At 33.7% G+C, this 21,482-nt stretch overlaps 4 protein-coding genes, 1 long non-coding RNA gene and 3 other non-coding genes across 10 annotated transcripts; 2 read left to right on the forward strand and 6 right to left on the reverse strand.

Moving 5' to 3' along the window:
* Window positions 1–19: 19 nt before the first annotated feature.
* On the reverse strand, window positions 20–2,671 carry LOC124448716 (60S ribosomal protein L7-like). The gene is made up of 5 exons (XM_046999676.1): window positions 2,548–2,671; window positions 1,737–1,833; window positions 1,053–1,219; window positions 824–961; window positions 20–382 (listed from the first exon to the last, which is right to left on the reverse strand). The coding sequence occupies exons 1-5, from the start codon at window positions 2,556–2,558 to the stop codon at window positions 64–66; spliced, it is 732 nt and encodes a 243-aa protein (XP_046855632.1). The 5' UTR covers window positions 2,559–2,671; the 3' UTR covers window positions 20–63.
* Window positions 513–744, reverse strand: LOC124433603. Its single transcript, XR_006944516.1, has one exon. It is a non-coding gene; the product is annotated as a small nucleolar RNA SNORA73 family (small nucleolar RNA).
* LOC124433602 lies at window positions 1,319–1,541 on the reverse strand. Its single transcript, XR_006944515.1, has one exon. It is a non-coding gene; the product is annotated as a small nucleolar RNA SNORA73 family (small nucleolar RNA).
* LOC124433601 lies at window positions 2,013–2,242 on the reverse strand. The gene has a single exon (XR_006944514.1). It is a non-coding gene; the product is annotated as a small nucleolar RNA SNORA73 family (small nucleolar RNA).
* A 213-nt stretch (window positions 2,672–2,884) lies between the features above and the next one.
* Window positions 2,885–3,824, forward strand: LOC124448723. Of its 2 annotated transcripts, none has more exons than XM_046999689.1 (3): window positions 2,885–2,999; window positions 3,093–3,198; window positions 3,500–3,824. In XM_046999689.1, exons 1-3 carry the CDS (start codon window positions 2,911–2,913, stop codon window positions 3,611–3,613), a joined length of 309 nt encoding a protein of 102 aa, XP_046855645.1. In that variant the 5' UTR covers window positions 2,885–2,910; the 3' UTR covers window positions 3,614–3,824. The 2 variants fall into 2 exon arrangements, with proteins under 2 accessions (XP_046855645.1, XP_046855652.1); XM_046999696.1 differs by having other exon boundaries at window positions 3,144–3,198.
* Window positions 3,825–4,040: 216 nt separating this feature from the next.
* Window positions 4,041–9,780, reverse strand: LOC124448687 (thioredoxin reductase 2, mitochondrial-like). 2 transcript variants are annotated; one of them, XM_046999639.1, is made up of 18 exons: window positions 9,571–9,780; window positions 9,400–9,465; window positions 9,257–9,313; window positions 9,093–9,187; window positions 8,963–9,012; window positions 8,816–8,890; window positions 8,284–8,362; window positions 8,132–8,194; window positions 7,519–7,589; window positions 7,246–7,265; window positions 7,065–7,156; window positions 6,351–6,528; window positions 6,105–6,241; window positions 5,560–5,655; window positions 5,308–5,400; window positions 5,169–5,240; window positions 4,555–4,649; window positions 4,041–4,474 (listed from the first exon to the last, which is right to left on the reverse strand). In XM_046999639.1, the coding sequence occupies exons 1-18, from the start codon at window positions 9,659–9,661 to the stop codon at window positions 4,351–4,353; spliced, it is 1,554 nt and encodes a 517-aa protein (XP_046855595.1). In that variant the 5' UTR covers window positions 9,662–9,780; the 3' UTR covers window positions 4,041–4,350. The 2 variants fall into 2 exon arrangements, with proteins under 2 accessions (XP_046855595.1, XP_046855600.1); XM_046999644.1 differs by lacking the exon at window positions 5,169–5,240.
* Window positions 9,781–10,370: 590 nt separating this feature from the next.
* Window positions 10,371–11,277, forward strand: LOC124448732. The gene is made up of 2 exons (XR_006949222.1): window positions 10,371–10,574; window positions 10,866–11,277. It is a non-coding gene; the product is annotated as an uncharacterized LOC124448732 (long non-coding RNA).
* On the reverse strand, window positions 11,131–19,380 carry LOC124448678 (anthrax toxin receptor 2-like). Its single transcript, XM_046999627.1, has 22 exons — window positions 18,712–19,380; window positions 17,234–17,311; window positions 16,484–16,555; window positions 16,274–16,355; window positions 16,179–16,203; window positions 15,707–15,783; window positions 15,305–15,373; window positions 14,935–15,018; window positions 14,792–14,852; window positions 14,608–14,700; window positions 14,435–14,504; window positions 14,277–14,358; window positions 14,027–14,066; window positions 13,561–13,662; window positions 13,414–13,483; window positions 13,173–13,257; window positions 12,747–12,851; window positions 12,523–12,558; window positions 12,199–12,279; window positions 11,965–12,021; window positions 11,815–11,886; window positions 11,131–11,660 (listed from the first exon to the last, which is right to left on the reverse strand). Exons 1-22 carry the CDS (start codon window positions 18,828–18,830, stop codon window positions 11,532–11,534), a joined length of 1,689 nt encoding a protein of 562 aa, XP_046855583.1. The 5' UTR covers window positions 18,831–19,380; the 3' UTR covers window positions 11,131–11,531.
* Window positions 19,381–21,482: the final 2,102 nt, after the last annotated feature.

The raw sequence follows: 21,482 nt of genomic DNA on the forward strand, positions 1-21,482 counted from the left end.
TGCGCACACAAAACAAACATAAAGAAGTAGTGATACTTTATTGATTAAATCAAAACTATCTTTTCAATTCATTTTGCGAATTAAACCATTAATCTTATCTTCACGATTTCCAAAGTCACCACCTTCTACAAAATGATTTCGCTTTTTTCTCAAACCTCCAGTTGGGTTGGATAATTTGAATGGCCAAAGGAAATTATTTGCCTCCTTGAAATGTGGACCAATGGTAAAAATTTCATGAATCAAATCCTCGACACATATGATACCAAATTTACCAAGGCTTTCTTCAATTAACGAGTTGTCTGTTATAGGGATTCTTTGCTTATTGATTTTGACAAATCCTCGCTTGTATATCAACTCACGAACACTCTTCAGATTAGGGTAACTACATGATTGGAGAAAACAATAATTTATCAAACCAATGAAATATGAAATCTTCTTTGCCAGTTAGTATGTTATTTACACTACACAATCTTTGCAGAAGTAATGACCATAATATACATTTAAAAAGTAGATGATGTTCATTGCATGGTTTATCCTTCCAGTTATTGTCACATAATAACTCTAGAAGACACAAGGAATATGCAATGCACTACACCAAACAGACATTTTAAAAATAAAATATCTGGGGCAGTTTTAGTATGTAACGCCATGGCTGGGAATTTACCTCAAATCAAAAATATTAGGCTCCCATGCGCCATTTTGATAGAGCCAGTGGTGGCTAATTCCACTGGTTATCAACGTTGGAAACAGTACTTCATGTGCAAGAACCATAACTTTGTAATAAGCACAAAAAAGCTTCAATACAAAATGGTTCAAAACTTACCCAAAGGCAACATAAGGCTGAATAATATTCAACATATTTAAGGTTGCCTTGTTGAGCTTCACAAACACACCATTGTTGATTTGCAGAAGCCGAAAGAGCTGAAGAATTTTTCTTACTCTGGGACTAACTCCATTGATACTAAAAATAAACAAAACCAATATAACAATCTTGTAAATCAATGCTAAAATAACAATGCTTAAACAGCCAAGTTTCAAAGAAACCAATTTACCCACGAATGCGAATCACAAAAGCAAGTTTAGCTTCTGAAGGAACATAAAAATTCCCAAATTGTTTGGCCATTCGTTTCATTCGAATCTCATCATGTTCTTTCAATCTGTATTCCTTTACATATTGCTCTGCACGCTTAAAAATAACCTTACGTTTGTCCTTATTTTCCTAAAAAGCAAAATAATGACCACATTTAACAAAGGATGACATGTTCTACAATTTCCTTAATATTTGAATAACAAGAAAACTTATGCCACAAAATGATATAAATATTCATTGCATGGTTTATCCTCCTAGTTATTGTTACATAATAACTATAGGAGACACAAGGAATATGCAAAGTACTACACCAAACAGATATAAATATCTGGGGTAGTTTTATTATATGATGTCATGGCTAGGAATTTACTGCATGTCAAATGACTTTAGGTTCCCATGTGCCACAAAGACAAAGCCAATGGAGGCTAATTCCACTGGATATCTACATCACACTCTCAGATGTTTAAATATTTTGCTTTGAGTTCCTGTTATAAAACTGGTCTTTAACATGTAACATGAAAAAATCTGCAACAACCTTGCGATAATCAAAAGAAATTTTGGATTGCTTCTGTTAAAACCTATCCAAAATTGACAGTTTAGTATTTAAATAACTTTGTATACAAAAATTATTGTCCAATTGCTTGACCTTTTTCTGTGTAAGCAACGCTTTGGCTCTTGCAGCCTTAATTTCCTCAAGCCTTTTACGTTTCTTGAGTACTGTTTCTGGAACTGTTGGTAACTTGCTAATAGTAATAAAAAAGCATGTCACAATTCACACAGAAAGTTTTTATCATTTACTTCAGAAGTACCTCAATATCTAAATGAATCAACTGGTAATTAACTGAGCTAAAACTACATTACTTGAATAAATGTGTGGGGACAATAAAAAGCTGTAGTTTAATTACAGAAATTTTCTAAAAAAATATGTTCGTTGCATGGTTTATCCTCCTAGTCATTGTCACATAATAACTCTAGAAGACACAAGGAATATGCAAAGTACTACACCAAACAGACATTTTGTATAAAATATCTGGGATAGTTTTACTATTTAACGCCATGGCTGGGAATTTACCTCAAATCAAAAATATTAGGCTCCCATGCGCCATTTAGATAGAGCCAGTGGTGGCTAATTCCACTGGATATCAACGTTAAACTACTTAGGCTGTACAGTTCTAGTTAGTTCCCACAAAATTTCTCTTTTTCAAGACGAACGGGTAACTCGTAGACAACTAGGTTGTCGTTAAAACTCAATGAGTTTGTATTTGTTCGGAAAATTACAAAAACATAAGATTGTGGTAAACAAGCCTCAATGAAGGAAAAATAGGATTTGATGCAAAAAAAAGGGCTTAGAGGTTGAATGAACACTTTTCGCATTCGAATGATGTATTTTCAGAAAGAACAAATAAATCTGATAGCCTAGATGGAACCGATTGCATGGACGAAATATTCTTCTCTACCTGGTCTCCATATTGTCCCAGCCGAAAAAGACCCGACTCGCTGCGGTGCATGGGATATATAAGCGTAAACTCCAGTTATACTGCAATCAGTAAATAAGCATGTGATCGAAAAATTAAATTTGCTACACGTTTAAAAGGACAACAAAAGTTGAAACAAAATCAAATGAAAAATAAGTTTGCTTTCATTAGGTTTAATGCCAAATTTCATTTCACTTCATCCAAATATTAACTATTTCGCAGTTTTTTCTTATCACAAAACGAAAGACTCAATTGAACCAATGAGAAATCGAATAGACAGGAATGTTACACAGTAATTATCTCATACAGCCACATTCCTAGTAAAATAAAAACAAAAACACAAATATGGCGACGTCAGCTACACAAGACGATTGTCATAAAAACGAAAAAGTTCGATCTAAAATGAACATTTATCATGAAGCAATCCATAGTAGGTACTGGAGGAGTACTTTTCCATACTAAACCGTCTTAAAATACCGCTCTTTGCGTATTTTTGTTTCTTTCGATTTCTACAATTTTCTTTATAGGCAACTGGATGGATTAATTCTTACCAACTTTTTCGCATTTTTTGTCGTTAGCTTCGTAGCTGGATTGCTATTCCTTTATTCCACAGTGTCCTTATGGCCTTTTCAGGTTTGATTACCTTTTCCATTTAACAACTGCAGTAATGTTTTTAATTTTAGCACTCTTGGCTTGATTATTACCGATAGCATTTGTTACCTTAAGATTCGTACAGTAATCTTTCTAAAAATCTATTTAAGCACCAATCTTTCGGTTTTGAATTGCCATTCAGTATCGTCACAAAAAGTTAATTGTTCATTGTAATGAAGAACACAGAGTACTATGCTTATGTTTATTGGCATCGTTATGTAATTGTTTTACACTGTTTTGAAATTGCAGATATGAGGTAAGAAGGAAATTTTTTTATTTACAGGTGTGTGAAGATGTAGATCTATATGAACCAATAACATTTGCTGCTCAACAACCTCAGAACATTGTCAATATTGTAACATATAACGCCAGTGCACCATTTTCACTACACGCATGACGCAATGTGGTAATTGATGTGAAAAATAATGTAGCTTATAGTGACAAACAATAGCTATAGTTTTGACGAGACAAGATAGTTGAAAAACGTTTGTTGTGGTGCATTGATGCTACAATTATGTTTTACAACCCTTTATATCAGTGTCAATCTTGTGATGATGTGTGAAATCAAAAAACAGACCAATAAATAAACAAAATTGTCTAAACTTTTACTTTGAGGATTGCGTTGTTTTAAGATCATTTTCATTGCTCATTCAGATGATTAATGTGTGGTAAAAACTTGATAAAATTCCACATATTCATATGATCAGTAACAAGAACACAAATGACAACAAAAACTTTCCTGGTATGAAATCATTGAAATTTAAACGGATAGCCACCCTTAAGGTCACATTCCTAAAAATTTGCTCATCGAAATATTTCAAACATTTGCTCATTTTAGATATATTTCAGTAATAATAAATAAGATGGAGAAAAACTAGAGTCATTTCTCCACTATATATTTTTATCACTTTGGTGAATAGACAAAAAACTCCTAGTTACATTAATAATTAATTAAATAGTTTTGCAAATTTGGAGTTTGCTATACCATACTTCCAAGCCATTTCACAGAGAGTTTCAAAATGACTTTTCATAAATAGTAAACTAGATTATTAAAGTGTTTCGTTATGATCCTATCTCTGAAAATGCTTGTCAACATCTATTTATAGACAACATATTTTCAGAGTGAAGCTAACCTCAGCATCCTGTGACATGTGGGTCTTTCCCCGATCTCTTAGTAATGTTCAATTTGACAATCTCCTCTGCACTTGTTGGGTGAATACCAACAGATGAACACAGTTGATCATAGGTCAAACCACAACTATATTGATAATAGAAAATGTAATGTTTATAAGACAAATGGTGCTGTAAAGACTTAACACAATAGTTGAAACATTATACCTAAGTGCAACAGCAAAACCTTGCATAACCTCTCCAGCATGAGGACCAAGAAAATGAATGCCCAATATTTTACCATTTTTACTGCAACATATGACCTTTAAAACAGAGAACATTTCATCACTAGTAGTTATCTGTGCAGCTCAGCCTTCAATAGGGGTTATATAACTGTGCAACAATCTTCATCAATTTTCCTGCATCAGATAAGTGAAATAATGGAAAACCACAACAGGGCCACATTGTTGCAATTTACCAGTAGATATAATGAGTAAAGAATGTTCATGCGACTGTTAAGGTGCGTCATCTTTTAGCATCAGGTGAAAAACTAATAAAGCTGAAACAGCTGTTAAAAATATTAAAGTGAATGTTTTGAACATGGACATGTCTTAATGGCTTTGTAGATGTTAATTGTCCAGGTTAGTACATGTTGATATAGTAGTAGTCGTCTTAACTCTGAAGTTGACTAATGCTAAAGTTGTCAAAACTTCTGTCAACATCAACAACAAAAGTCCTTCTCAGGACTCTACTAACATGCACAATGTACATTTATAAACATGTAAAAATATTATCATGGCAGAGCACTTTGCTAACAGCCAATGTCAGTATAATTTCCATACCTTGATGTAACACTGATTTGCATTTATCTCCCCAACAGTATATTCCAATGGTTTGTAAAAAGCATGAAAAATCTAACATATTTGAAAAAATACCAATAGATAATCATAGATTTCCTGTTGCTCAAAACAACGTACATACTTCAATCTTATCTTCTCCATATTTTTCAACAGCATCATCTTCGGAAAGTCCAACTGTACTGTATTCCAAGGGTGTGAAAACGGTCGTTGGAATCTATTAAAACAGAGATGTAGTTGAACGTTACTGGAGGGGGGGGGGGAGGGTAAAGGTAAAGGGGAACAAACGGAACATATGAATATACAGTCTGCCTTTAACTTTAATACATATTTATTCGTTAAAAGACATTGCGTTCTTTTATAGAAAAATACATACCTTATTATAATCCATTAGTTTATTACTGCCATCAAACAATCTCTTCGCGAGAAGTTTGCCAGCCATGATCGCTACTGGCGTCAATTCAGGACGATTCTATGAAATATACAAAAGAATTTTTTTCACAAAGTCTATTAATAGTTCTTTAAATCTTATTTACTCTTGTTGTTTGTCTTCAACAAAAGTTTTTCAACATTTATTCTTGAGTCCTACACACTCCAGTCTTAAGTATCGGGACTAAAGAATCCGGTGTATAAATAACGCTGACACGCAACTTATATAGACCTAACTAGGTATAGTTTTAAAAATACAAGCGGAAATATTTTACATGAACCAGAACTCGATAATATGGTCTGCCTACAATATTTCTCCTTGGTAAATGTCCTCAAGTCATTCTGCCACATCCCCCCTTTTTTGAACAGCCTCAGCGATCCTTGGATTCCGAGAACCAAATGTATGACAAACGACGGAAAATACATGCTGTCTCAAAAAGTTCAAATGAAAATAGGCTTCAATCCTCTAGTGCTTGAGATAAAATTACATACATGTATAACATCTCCTAAGGCATAAATGTTATCAACACAGGTCCTTTCAAATTCATCAACGATGATTTTTTTTGACTGGATATCGACTTCGACTCCAGCGTTTTTTAACTGAAGATATCTTATCTCTGGCTCACGACCTATAACAATTTTATGAAAAAAATGCCAAAGAGTAAAGTTTCAAAATATGAATGACATACAACTACAAATAAGCAAATTGAGTAAAAAGTAAACGTTGGTTCAACTTGCCAATAGCAAAAAAAACCGTTTCAAAGTTGTCTTCATTCACATTGCCATTTTCTAAACTTTTCCATTCCACTCGAAGCAGTCCGTTGTCGAGTCTCTTTTCAATAAGCGTAGGAACTGACGATGAAATAAATCGCGTTCCATTCTCACGCATATTTTCTGCGACTAAGTTTCCCATTTGCTAAAATACGGAAAAAAGTCAATTATAAATGTCCACAATCCCAACATACAGAATAACCATCTGACGTAAAATGAATCTTTCTCATCACAAACAAAAACACCTCTAGTTCCATGAAATCTTTACTACCACTAACAAAAGCAAGTAACGTGAGCAGAAAAGAACATAGCATATAGCTAATTATCCAAAACACAAACCTTATCAAAACAGAAGAAAAGGAACATAGCATATAGCTAATTATCCAAAACACAAACCTTATCAAAACAGAAGAAAAGGAACATAGCATATAGCTAATTATCCAAAACACAAACCTTATCAAAACAGGAGAAAAGGAACATAGCATAGAGCTAATTATCCAAAACACAAACCTTATCAAAACAGAAGAAAAGGAACATAGCATATAGCTAATTATCCAAAACACAAACCTTATTAAAACAGGAGAAAAGGAACATAGCATAGAGCTAATTATCCAAAACACAAACCTTATCAAAACAGAAGAAAAGGAACATAGCATAGAGCTAATTATCCAAAACACAAACCTTATCAAAACCACGCAAATAAACGGATCTGACCATAACGGTTGTGTCAAAACCAAGACCTGTTAAAAAACCTGCACACTCAAGAGCAACATCTTTAATATAGTAAAGGATTATTGACAATTTCAGGCAAAATTTATGGTTCCATATAAACGAATGATGTAAGAACAGTTTTCATGGATACATGAAGCACCAACGACAAGCCTGTAAAATCAAATTCAAGATTAAGCATTAAAGAGTAGTTTGAAAGCTTTCAATAAGAATTTATAATTTTGAATAGCAAACTTGTGTTTCAAAAAAGAATTCGTTTCATCAAACTAAAATTCTAAAAAAGAATCTAGCACATAGATTCAATCCTGACGGTCGAAGTGAGAACTAAACGTTCTGATTTGCTAATTCAATAAAACTAGTACATTTTTGTGAACAAGTGAAATGAATTGAAAATTTCTCGACGTACGTCTTTCCTGGAGGTTTTGATAGAGAAAATATGTCATCACTTGATATTGCATAGTCCATTGCCCCACTTATCTGAAAAAGTTAGTGGACAAATTTTAACATTATGGATCTTAGCTAGAAGATTGAAAATAGAGGCATAACATAAGCGATGTTTAGCAAAGGATAGAAAAGTAAATTTTTATTAGAGATCTGGAAGTAACAAAACGTTTTCTCGTGATTGTGACAGATATCCTTAAAGTGCTACTGAAGTGAAATTTTGGGTATCGATTTTTTTCAATAAAGATACCAAAGTTTGTACAGCTTTGAGCTAGCTTAATAACAAATTATTAGGAAAATCATCTGAGCATGCTCAGTCCACAACACCAAATGCTCACTTGATAGTCATTGCAACAACCAACTGAATAACAAGAATAACCAGACACCCTTCACAAAGTTGACACAATGAAATCTTATGTATGTATGACTGATGTAAATTTTCTGCATTCATCATAGCTGTGCCAAACATGTCATTATGCTGACACATATTTCTTTATAATGGTAAAAATAGTTTACATAGATTGAATAGTTTTAAACAAAACTTATTGAAGAATGAAAACATACATGAGCAGACTAACATTTTCAGGATATCTAGGTCTTCCGCCAACAGCTATCACTATATTTTCTCCTGTAATCAGAGTCTGAAACACATAACAAAACTAAGATGAAGTAGCCTGTGTCATGTCACAGTACCATGTTGAATAAGACTGCAATATAACACAATACAAACCTCTTTTTCTTTGTTGTCTGTGAGTTTTATTGTGTGTTTGTCTTGAAATGATCCTTTGGCATTGAAATATTTCACCTGTCTAACAGATAATCATAATGTTCAGAATGATGAAATTCATAGAACGAGCAATATATTTATAATTGATACATGTAATGGGGATATGTGTTATATGTAAGTTTGGTAATTTTATATATAAGTAGGATCTAAACGTATGCTATATGCTAAATAAATGTTGAATACATATATGTCTATAGAAAGTGGTGCCATGTTGTCTAGCTCAATATTTGGTGAGGGGAATGTTATAATCGATAAAAAACAACTGATTTCAATGGAACAAAACATGCATATAAAAAAATCCCCAGTATGCTACTGGTACCTTGCCTATATCAAGAGACAACACCACATACATGGATGTTTTCAGACATGGAGCCAACAAAAGATATTTGACAGATTTGCAAGTGACAAATGAGCAACCAAAATTACATTAATGATCAGATGTTTTATTCTGTAGTGTACTATAATTTATTCCTACTTTTCATGAAGTTGAACACGATGGCCCCAATTCAAAGATTTCACATGGTTTTGGACATTCTGCACTAAGGTTTCCCTAAATATTAAAACACATACATTTGAACACAGTCTTAAGAACCAGTCATTTCAATTATAACATGAAACAAACCATGAATGTGTGACATTGTCACCTATATTCCAACCATATTTATCGGATATCTACGTATAAAAAATATTTTATTTTCACTATGATCAATACTACAGTATAACAATCCAATCTTAAAGTTAAACTTTGAAACCTGAATTGACTCTCCAAGTTGGGCAGCTTGGTGCATCAATTTTTTTGGTATGCAACCAACGTTCACACATGTTCCTCCCAGACCCCATTTTGTACCTAAAAACAAATGAAAGTCTTTAAATCATCTCAAAACTTATATTGCAATAAAAATGAAACGTTATTGACCCTGTATAGATGGTGAAACATAGTCAAGGACTGCAACCTTTTTTCCATAGGCAGCACCTAAGAATGAAAAACAATAATATAATACAGATTTAAAGAAGACTAAAAATTTGATTTTAACTTATAAAGCTATTCATGTTATGTACCTTCCTTGGCACAAGATAACCCCCCTGAACCACCACCAATAACGATTAAATCATAATCAAATTGCCCTGAAATAAATCAAAGTAACAAAAGCAATACTACATTATAATTTTACACATGTATATGTATATATACTACATACATACGAAGTTAATTATACGTTTTTAACGAACCTCTCTTTGAGCAAATTGATCTAAGGCACTTCTGTAGCGTGAAAAGACATGCATAAACAGTTGGACGTTGGACATTTTGCAAGGAAAACATTTAAAGTATAGGTTCCCACCAACAACACTATACAAATGTCAGTTTGAGATTTGGGCAATTTATTTGCACTAAACACACAAACATAAAATAATTTCTGCCCTCAGGACCGCCATATTACTTTCATGCCGGGGGGGGGGTTCGGTATGGCAAAAATATACAGCGATGATTGTGGATTCAATTGATTGTATTTATAGGGAACAGAACTTTTAAAATGACATTAGACGTTTACCGTTGTAAAATACATTCATATACATTTTCATTTTCTAGATACCAAGTTTCTGACTTTTCTACTACTCCGACTGGTTGGATAAGACTTCTGGTCTTGAACCAGCCTGCTTTGTGTAGAGTTTTCGCCCATTTTCGCCACTTGGCAGAGCAAAAACAATATTTGAAATGCCGCGTTCATTCATTAATGATTCATTCACCATACAAATGTGGTGCATTACATTGAGAATGCCACTGAAGACATGTAACTGTTGCACGGAATGTCCATTGTCAATGTAAAAGTTCGGTTCAATAAAATACTGTGGTACATGGTATGGTATCCGTATGGGATAGCGTGATCATTGATCAAAATCCATCATTTTCAGATCACTTAGGGGAGAGAGAATTTTTTTGTTAAAATTTTCCTTTTCCTGAAATAAGAGCTACGACAACTTAGCGCGTAGTGATGAATAGAAAAAAAAGGTCTCAAACTGGAAGTTTAAAGTTAGCATGAGTTCAATTGCAAAATCTGAAGCATTTTATTGAACTAAATCTTTCTTGTTTGTCAAGAAAAAACTTCGCTTCAGTAAGCAGAACTAAAACACCTGTCAAAACATTGTACAACGTAAAAACGTTTCTGAAACTTATTTAGCTTACTATATATATGAACTAAAAATTCTTATTTTCGTTTGGCAAATCAAAGAAGAAGGTTTGATATCTACATATCTTATAAAATCTCCAAAAGACTATATGTGCATGCAGATGCCTAGCTTTTTTTGTTGAGACTGGAAAGCAACAAACATGGCGAATATTCAAGAAAATTTGCAGTAGCTTAATTTACGAGGCAGGCAATTTTAAATGAAAATTGTTAAACTCCTTTTGTTTGATAATCTAGACGATGATTCAAGATTATCAATGAACACGAAAGGATTGTAAAAAACACATATCTTACGGAAAAAAGTCATTTAATTGTGATAATATATGTTTTTGAATTTTATAGAATGGGTATCGGAGATGCTTTATGCAAGTTAGTATGGGCAATAATATGGATGCTGATTTTGTTGTTTGTCGCTTTGCCAATTGGTTTTATCAGTGCTCTACTCTACATCGTAGTGTCCCCATTTACAGTGTGTTGTGACTGTTTAAATACAATAGCAGACTTCTTAAAAAAGGTTTACGCTTTCCAAAGAAGATAGCAAGTTATATGATGGATGGAAAGAACGGATGTTGATATATTACAAAAATGAAAAAATGTTTTCCAAAAATGCATTTGTGAAGAAATGAATTTTAATTTGACGAAGACAAGGATAGTCAAGGATATTGTTGATCACTTGACATCAATAACAACAATATTCAAAACCTATCTTACATTACGATTAAATCCACATTCTACTATGTCGTTCAGTGAGAAATACCAAAATACGCAGATTTATTATAGTTGTACCAGGTAATACAAAGTAAAAAAGCATGACACTACAGCAAATGCAAACTTTTTCAGATGAGAGAATATTACAACAAGGACTAACCTAAGAGGCTAAGCAAAGCATTTGTAGCTGTTGTTAACAGGATGTTATTTACACTTTCCTTAAACAAAGAAATCGAAATAATGTAGTAAACAGCAATACATTTCTAGAAATCTTAAAATATCCTCTGTTAAACCTCTTTCTTACTCTGAGCTATGACGTACTTGGGTGTATTCATTACCAGGCCCTTTGCTACCAGCACGCTGTGGTCGTTTGGACGCTATCCACGCATATGCTTTGGGAAAGAGTGCTAAGAATGTTAAAACTCTTTCCTGAAATGAAAACACAAATAAAAGTTGAATTTTTCTGTCGCCTCATTTACCTGACACAATTTTACAAACATTACCAACGGCTATAAAATTAAAGAACACACTGGAAAAAGAAAAAAAATGTATTGATCGTTTCTTTTTACTGCATTTTATTTACCTTAGTATGATCCCAACAAGACGGTTTAGGATCTTCGTTACTTTCTCCGGATGTCTGATTTTTCTTTTTTAACTATATTATTATCATAAAAAAACCAACAAGATTGTTATAAAGGACACGAAACAGTATTTTTATGCCTTTCAAACAAACCTCTGCAGCCGAGAGCACCGCTCCTGCCTCAGTTGCTCCTTTATCTCCCCATTTAACCTACAAAATGAAAAATGAATGTAATGAATGGCCAATATTGGAATAGATATGACAAACAAAGTTGAAATGGTTGAAAGTCAGGCAGATAAGCAGGGTAAAGATTGTGATTTGTAGATAAGGATGTTGACTTATAGAAGAATGATTGTGACTGAAATGCAAATGATCGTTTAAACAAACCTTAACAGGTGTAATTCCACCAATTCCTCCACCTCCATAATAAGAAGTATCAACCGAAGGCCATTTCATTTTCGGTGGTCCCTGCATTGAAAAATTATGTACAAAAACTTTTTTCTCTACGAATTAAAAGCGTCACTTAGCCAGGAGTGAACATCGCACAAAAAATTTGGGGGTATTGTACGCTAAAACTAGCTTATGTATGATCTGCATGTCGATCCCTGTCCTCAGGTTTTGGGTTTAACGTTTCTGAGACGACAGGAACATATGTTTTCATTACGTATCTCTTTTGTTAGATTCAGATAGTTGAGATTAAATTCATCTTACCGTGCTTGATGTGGGAGAAACAGGTTCTTTCTGTGACTGAGTAATCAAAGAGAAAAAAAATTTGGAATAAAACTTCAAATTAAAAACTTGTTTTAGATGCATTTTAGTTAAGTCTCTTTGTCATATTTTTATGGTTTGAGAGATCATTAACTTTATGGAAGCCTAAACACATTTTGAAAGAGGAGAAACCAATTTGTTTGTACCATTTTTGAATCACTGATTACCTTAGGGAATAGAAGCAACCAGAACCACCACAACAAGATAAACGCCAAGAGAAAAAGAGAAAATAAAATTCCAAGAATTAGACCAACATTTGTCTTGTGTTTTACCTTTAAATCAACGAAGGAACTACTGAATAAAGAACTTTGCATATGGCAGTTGAATAAATGACAATTATATATACAATGGTGAGAATTTGTCTACTGGTAAGAGTTTGTCTGATGGTGAGAGTTTGTTTAATGACGAAAGCATGTCTTATAATGAGCGTATATCTAATGGAAAATGTTTGTCTGATGGCGAAAGTTTGTCTGATGGTAAGAGTTTTTTTATTGGCGAAAGTCTTTCTGATGGATAGAGTCTGTCTTATGTGTTTGTGTCATGATAAATCATCGGTTTAATGACGAAAATAATAAAAGTATTTTTTTTCTAACCGGTACACAAGTTTTCGGAGTTAATTTCAATGTTTTGATTACAGCTTTGCGGTAATCTAATGTTATCACTTCCAACATAAAAGTTCTAAAATAAAATGATGATATGATTTCAATGTTTGTTTTGTCCCAACAGTTTGAATTTTTTTTTCTCAGTATCTAACCCATATGATGTCAAAATACCCTGGATAAAAAAGACTAACAAAACCCACGACCGTTTTTATCTCACGACAGTGATTATTACCTTTCTTTTTGAATAATTGGTATTTTACATTTCATTACGGTAGATGTAAGTAAAATCACCTCGATTGGTTCTGAAACATTAAAATAACTTATTGTTTAGATAAATCATGAGATGTCACTAAAATAGTGTCGTTATTTTCATACATACCAGTATAAGTATTATTGTATCGCAAACGACAACCGACGTTTGCACGCAATTCATCAAATGATCGACGAAAGTTTTTACCAGAGATCGTAATAACCTCTGATTCTAGACACAAAGCAAGAACTCAACGAGAAGATTCGTATATGCAGAAGACATTTATTAAATACAGGAAAACTAGACAGCACTATTCTTTGGCATACGTGTAAAATTGAATGACATATTAGACACATGTAAAAAAAACATAAGCTCTGTTTATGTTTTCCATGAGTTTGAGGGAATTTATTTTAAATTGCACAATGATGAAACATTGCAATACGAAGTTGAACCACTAAAAACTAACTACTGTTCATAATTATTGCAACTTTTTTTCCAGGAAAAAGTATTTATTGAACCAGGCATGATATATATTCACCAATCAGGAACATACTATACTGTGGAGTATTAAATTTAGTAGTTATAGTAATTTTACCTCCTAAGCAATATTTAAAGTTGTTCTTTGTTTGCACTTGCTAAAATGAAACAAAAAAGAATTTGATTTACTTAAATGGCTTTACTAAATTGGCAATCGCAAGTATTTTACCAACGCAAAAAGTGCTAGAGTGTTAAGCTAGATCATTTTATTTTTTTAGCAAACTTTTTATCGTTGCTTATAGCAAATTATTAACCGTACTCATACAGAAGATATCTACAACTCACAAGACATTAAAAAAAGCACATACCGCTCGGCAGTCTATAATTGCAATCCTAACATCACTTGAAACATACTTGACACCGTTTAGAGAAACTTGGATATTTACTTGACTGCATAAAATGATTAAATTTCTTTTAAATCTCACAAACGAATGGTGATATTTAATTACTAGCAAATGTTAGATACCTTCCAGGTTTTGAAATTGGCGGACACACACATTTCAAACGTGAAACTTCGACTGAAGAGGCTTTCGTGACTACAACGATAAAATTAGTGTTTTCATTCAAGGCTAGAGATTTGGTTCGGAATGGAATAACAAATTGTTAGACAAAGTAAATACTATGATTATAAGCACTTACTTAAGTCTTTGTCGCCTACTTTAAAATTGCAGCGAATGCTAGATTTATTAGTTTTCATGAAACCATTACCAGTCAACACGACAGGAAATTGCTCTATAAATATTTTCTTTGATAAGATCTTGCATCAGTTCCACAAGAAAGAAGAACTACACGCAAAATAAGTTTCAAAATCAACATCAATTACCGTTGGCACAAGCTTTTGTCGGATCAGCTGACAATATTTCAATGCATGACTTATTGACAATCTACAAGAATCAAAAATGCATGGTGGTAACTACGAAACGCAGCCTGATAAAAAAAAAACTAATATATGTATTTTAACCTTACAGAATCTATAATATTTTTTAAAGCATCGTAGCTTTCTGCTATGAACACATGATCCTTAGACGGTTTATCGGCAATGTTTTCCAGCTAGAAAAAAAATTTGGTAAACCACAATTTCTTTATCTGTACATTACTTCATAATCTTGATAGTCTCTATTCTTGAGCAATCGACTTTCCTATTTAATCCTGATTTGTAGACTTTAGCATAGATATCGTCGGACTTATCATGCGATCTTTGCTATTACTTTAAACTTTACTTTCACACTTGAGCAAATCTCAACCAATCACATTCTGCATTCCACATGAGCATTTTTTTATACTAGGCGTATTTTCTCCACCACCCGTTCAGTAATCCATAGCTTGAGTTTCGTACCTCTTCTTTGTCGTATTTATCAACGCCAACAGCGTATATTGTAGCACCCAAATTACGAGAATTTTCTGCCTGGGATACAAAAAATATATATCAAGAATTGAGAGAAGAGTGATGTAGTGATGACAGAGTATATACGTTATTCCCGATGTTTGGAATAGTAATGAAAAATAACAAATCAAATTAAAGAAATCTAAAGAAGTACTTAAACAAATAAAAATTCATTTCAAATCTTTGATAACTCTCATAAAGAACAGCCCGCAGGTTTAGCATTATTGCCCCTTTTCTCAAATAAAAAAACGTCGGTTTTCTATCAACCATCACACTCATATTCTTATACTAATCACAACAGCTCCTTTACGTAAAAATAAAACCATAAATATATTGTATTGACCTATAACTCACTTCCTTAAATGTCTGTGATTTCCTTTTTCCAATCTGACCATCTGTGAGTGCAATTATTATTCCAGCTGTACGATCACCTACAAAAACAAAATGTCAAAGCTCAAACCTTCATCTTCTGCGCTACGTTTTACATGATTCTGCATGTTTGTTAGCTAATACTTTGATAAAATAATCTTAGATTTTCTCTGTCCAAGTGAAAAAATACGTTTTGCAATGGGGAAGGGGGGGGGGGTTAATAATTCACCTAACTCAATATAAAGATTCCGCCATATTTTCGCCCGACTTACGCTTAAAATTTGCCCAACTTTTCAATCTTCAAACTTTCTTGGGGGCAGCTTCCCCCTTGCCCCCGTCCCGTATGCCTATGCGCTTTGCAATTGATCTTTGAAATTGAGTAGAATGATAGCATTGACGATCAGTTTTGATTTTTACTTGTTTTTTTTTTTAAGAAGACAAGTACCGTAACACTTACCAAACTTTTCAATTTGATCATTTGCCTAGAAAAAAACAGTTCTTGTTAACATAGTTGAGATTTATTAGTTATAACACGTAGTTTTCTATATTTACTTTCGTCAAACCACGATCCATAAAAGTATCGCCAATTGTAACAACATCACCAAGATCTTTCAAACCTGACTCAATCACGGTTCTAATTTCAAAGACACAAATAGACAAGGCAAACAGTGCAAGAATATTATTTAGGAGACATTGAATGATAGGCTGTTTTCTATGTTGGACGAAGGGAGATTGGGGGGATGTTCAACCTTTTTAGCACACCTGTTCTTTGTTAGTCGCATAACAACCTCAGCTTCGGTTGAAAACGTGATAAAGGAGACGCGGAGTTTTGAGCTACAGAAAAAAAGACGAATATGACAATTTAAAGGAATTAGCAAAATGTTTACGATCATTGTAGACTTCTATTTCAAAATACATTCTTATTACATGTTGAAGGAGAAATTATATTCAGCAACAATGGCGTATAGTTTTGGGCGGGCATAAGTCCAACACTTTAGGTATATAAGTCTTTCTGCCAGGATGTGTGGGCATCCTTCCAAGGAAAAGTTAAATCAAGAGTTCCTCACACGATTTCTCGTGTTTTTGAGGTAATATCTTGATAATCCGGTTGCCATACAGATATTTAACTAGTTATCGCCCCGCCTTCCTAATGATTTACTCAAATTTCATTGTTTGATTCGTTTCACGAGGGCAGTCCTTAGGCCTCTCTTTGTTTGCCCTCCCCCCAGTTGTCCACACCAGCACAAAGCAGTAGGTATAAAGCGATATGAGTACATCACAACGGGCAAAAATCTTTCAGTATAAAATTACGAGTAAATTTTCACTGGACTGCATTGATTGTAGATATAAAAATGAGGCAAGCAATTCTAACTGCTTGATTGAGATATATTTCTGTGTTCAAGAAGCAAAGTCTCTCGCTTTAAATAAATTATGGTGCTTCATAGCAGGAGAAAGTCATTAAGCTGATAAAGCAAACAATAAGCCATGTGACTTTGACAAGCATTATCGCACCTTACAAAACTAGAGACGATCTTCCTCACAAAGCTCACAGTTTGAATTTGGAAATTCGAGTAACTTACACTTGACGATCTAAAGAAAATAATAAATTTAGTGCCCTAAATAAAGTTAAATTCAATAGCTACCGTAATAACTAGAATTCTACAGTCACTTGTGACTAAAAGCCTTGCCTCTATTGATCATAGGCAATAAAGAGGACGAAAAAATTCCTCAAATAATTTGTTTCAATTTTGGAAATGAGCCAGACGCTTCACTTTCATCTTTGACCAAAATACATGAGGAAAGCTCATTATTTTATAATCTAGCCGACTTTCACATCTATACACAATTGTCTTACAAAATTGGCCTCATGAAACGAACTGTTTTACAGTTCAATTTCCGTGTATTTTGAGTTAGAGTACAGTCGAAACATTCATTGTAGAGGCAAGTGTTGATGCAAGTGATGAATTATAGAGCTTATTTTGCAAAAAAAAACCTGGATGCAACTTCAAGAGAATCTATTTTTGTAAAGGCAAGCAAGTGAACAGATTTTTATTTTCGATAAAGTTTAATACAATTAGTAATAGCTCAATTAACAACACGATAATTCTGATGATTTTGAAATGCAGTACAATGGAATGTCTTACAATAACTTATCGTTACGTAAGATAAACGGAAATTTACAACAAAATAAAGTGAAACTCAAACAGATTAAAGAAATTTTAATCTTAACAATCCTCGTTTTGTTAATGAACTTTTAGTTGTGTTAAATGGTAAGACGAGTTTTAAAATTTGGATATACACTGGACCATTTTAAGTGAAAAAAATATTTTATAAGTAAGAAATTTGCAAGAGTTCTTTGTACAATTACGCGAAAAGAAATGTGATAAAATAGAACCTTTATTTCTGTGTTCATTGTGAGAGCCGGTTGTTGAGAGACGTAATTAATTTACCATCCGGATTTATCACATAAGCAAGACAATGAAAGCAAAATGAAACAATAGATAGATAAAGCATATGTGAAACTTTTTTATTCACCATTTGTATCACTTAAATCTCCTTTGATGGCCTCAAATTCAATAGTTGATCTTCATTTCAAAGGACACAACTGTATTGACTGTTGAGAATGAACGTAATGATAGAGTCTTAGGCATTTCATGTCTGTTTAGTCTCGTTGTGCTCTTTTTAAGAGTTTTTAAATAAGACGAGCTCTATATTATTCAGTGTTTTATCTTTTATTAAGTATTGCATGCTTCAGCTTGAAAAGAGAGGAGTAAGAAATTAAGCTGATGTACTATCATGTACAACAGTATACTGAAATGTCTACCGGTCAGAATATCCGTTATTATTAATGGAATCTTATAACATATGACTTTTTAATATATTGTAACTGAATCTCATACTATAACACACCAAATCTTTACTTATATTTGAAGTTGATGCCATGCTGTCGCTAAGGAAACTTGTAAAATGAAAACAGATACAAAACTCACTTGTCCAATACGAAGTACAGGTCAAAACCGCCTCGGCAACGAGTTGCTGAACCTGGAGGCAACGTCGCTAGAAAGCTTACGGTGACCACCAACAAGATTTTACAACGTTTACAGCACATTGTTGATATCAACGTAAATAATAACGGTATCTGCAGTAAACACGACTAAAGTACAGCAATCAACGATACAACTATCTTCAAAATGACGACGTTTCAAGTTTCACTGTTTCACTCGCACTAGTTATTCTCTTATGGAGCACAATAACACAATAAAAACCAACCCAATACTGGAAATATATTTATGAACGTGCGTAATCAATTTCTTGTTTGGACCTGTAAGATAATAACGTTTGAATAATGATAAGGCAAATTGCCAAGCGTCACACAGTTTGGAAGAATGACCTTTGGTTGTAATCCAAAAATAACCAAGGTCTTTCATACAGACAAAAACCGGACATTTGAGTGAACCAGTTATATTTGACAGGGTATAAGTAGTTCGTATCAATAAAAAACATGTGAAAATAAAAGACCGACAATTTCTACACATAGACTAGAGAAAGGCATCAACTAGTAATCTTTTGTGTTTCAGTAAAATCGCAAATGCCTGTGTTCAAAGTATGTTTGCCAAGAGGAAAAAACAATAGGGAGGTGGGGTGGGGGTAAAATAGCTCTAGATAATACGTATCAAGTTTGCATTACTTCAATGGTCAAGTTAAAAACTTCAACGAAAAGGAACTTAAAAGTCCAAAACAAGCTTTTCAATTTATCCAAAAACCAAACTCTTTTTCCTTGACATTAGTTGACTTTTTAAAGAAAACACCTACAAAATGAAAAATCGTCCTGGTTAGAGCTTTTACTGTCGTAAAAATGCTTGGAATCATTTGCGTTTTCATTGGCCAACGAGTCTTCATCAAAACTATCTAGCGTACGCTAGGTGCTTTAACTACGTTGAATTTCATCAAACTATCTTCAACCTGACGTCGTTGTTTCTCCTCTGTCATGCTTGATTTTGTTTCACTTTTGGAAGTTTCATTTTCAAGTATTTCTTCTACCTCAATTCACGAATTATAATATCTGTCGCAAAAAATTAGAGCACTGTTTTTGCACAAAATATGAAGATGCAAAATTATGGAGAAAAATAAAAACGTCTCTAACATTAACACTGATATTACGAGTGGCCTGACAAAGTCTTGATGAGTTTGATATGCATTTGTCAAACCAAGCATAAAAAGACAAAGAGCATGCCAAAAATATATGATTGAAAATTTGCTAAGGGCATATACAAGCACTAATTTCAGAGCTCACTACGTTATAAATTAATTGAGAATTAATCTAAAGCATGCTTAGTCAACTCTACCAAATCTCCAAGATTATGGTCATGGCAACGACCAACTGTATGCGCTAGTACCGATTATAGAGTAATTAGTTCGCTCAGTTACAAATTTTCAGATAAATCATCTGCGCATGCGCAGTCTGCTTGAGCATGCGCAGTCAACTTGACCAGATGCCCAAGTTCATGGTCATGGCAACGATCAACTGCATCTACTCGCACCGATTTTAAAGTAAATAACATGCTTAATAACAATTTAATAGAGAAATCATGTGCGCATGCGCTCAAGCATGCGCATTCCACTCGACTAATTGTTCATAGTCATGGCAACGACTAACTATATGTACTTGCACTACTTTCGTGGCAATTATCTCACTTAGTCGCAAATTATCAAAGAAATCATCTGGGCATGCGCAGTAGTGACTTTAATTATACCACAACTTTCGCAAGCCTTTGAATTTGTGTATATTTGTACAAAGCTAACACTTCATATAGTAGATGTCAACTAGCAGTGGAAGCTGGGTGCGATATTTATGCAGTGGCTTAGGAGTCCAGACGTTTCGGGTCGCGACCGCACTCTCCCTGCGTACCCCGAGCAAAGCCTATTGCAGGTGATCTCGGGGTCTGATGGGCGGAAGCTTGCTTTGGCATCTCCCAAGTAGGATAGAGTGGAGAGGCCGAAATCTCCTACCGAAACGTTAACATGCGGCGTTCTAGTGCCTTAAGATTAACAAGGTATCGGGAAGCATGGCCCGAAAACGGGGTTTTTTGCTTTCATATTTTATCTTTTTAAAATAAAATAAACCAAGCAATGCTTCAATTAAATTCTTATGAAACTGTGCCTTTTTATGACACATGTAATTTCAGACAACCTTAAATTATACAATTTTTATTGGTTTATAACTTTCTGATTTAACTCTCTCATTTATCGTTTCTCGTGTATCACGAGCAAACCATCCATGGGCTTCATGGCAAACAAGGATTATCTGGTTCCCTTATATAACATGCGACGCTCTAGTGCTAAACTATCTCGGGGTATCAAGAGGCATGGACCGTAAACGGGATTTTTTGTTTTCCGGCAAAATTTGTCTTTTTTCTTTTCAAGAAGTCTTCTCAACTAGAACATCCAAGCATACTGCAAAGGTTCAAACATCAAACAACTTTTGCCTTTTTGACTTATAATTCAAACCAACTCCAAGGAAGTTTGTACGTTTTTTACTAGGTACGTTTTACAATGTAAATTTCTCATAACTCTCTCGTGATGAAAGAGCCTCCTTATACAATAGAACTTTCTCATCATGAACGAAAGCACCCATGGGCTTCATGGGGAAAAAGGATTACCTAAATTTTTATAATACTTTCTACAAAGATAACATTTGTATCGTCTAAATTGAACTTCGCTCTAAACCATCTGAAATGGTGTAAAATAGAAAAATTTAGTT

This window comes from Xenia sp. Carnegie-2017, unplaced genomic scaffold, assembly GCF_021976095.1.
Source record: "Xenia sp. Carnegie-2017 unplaced genomic scaffold, XeniaSp_v1 HiC_scaffold_13, whole genome shotgun sequence".
Lineage (NCBI taxonomy): Eukaryota > Metazoa > Cnidaria > Anthozoa > Malacalcyonacea > Xeniidae > Xenia > Xenia sp. Carnegie-2017.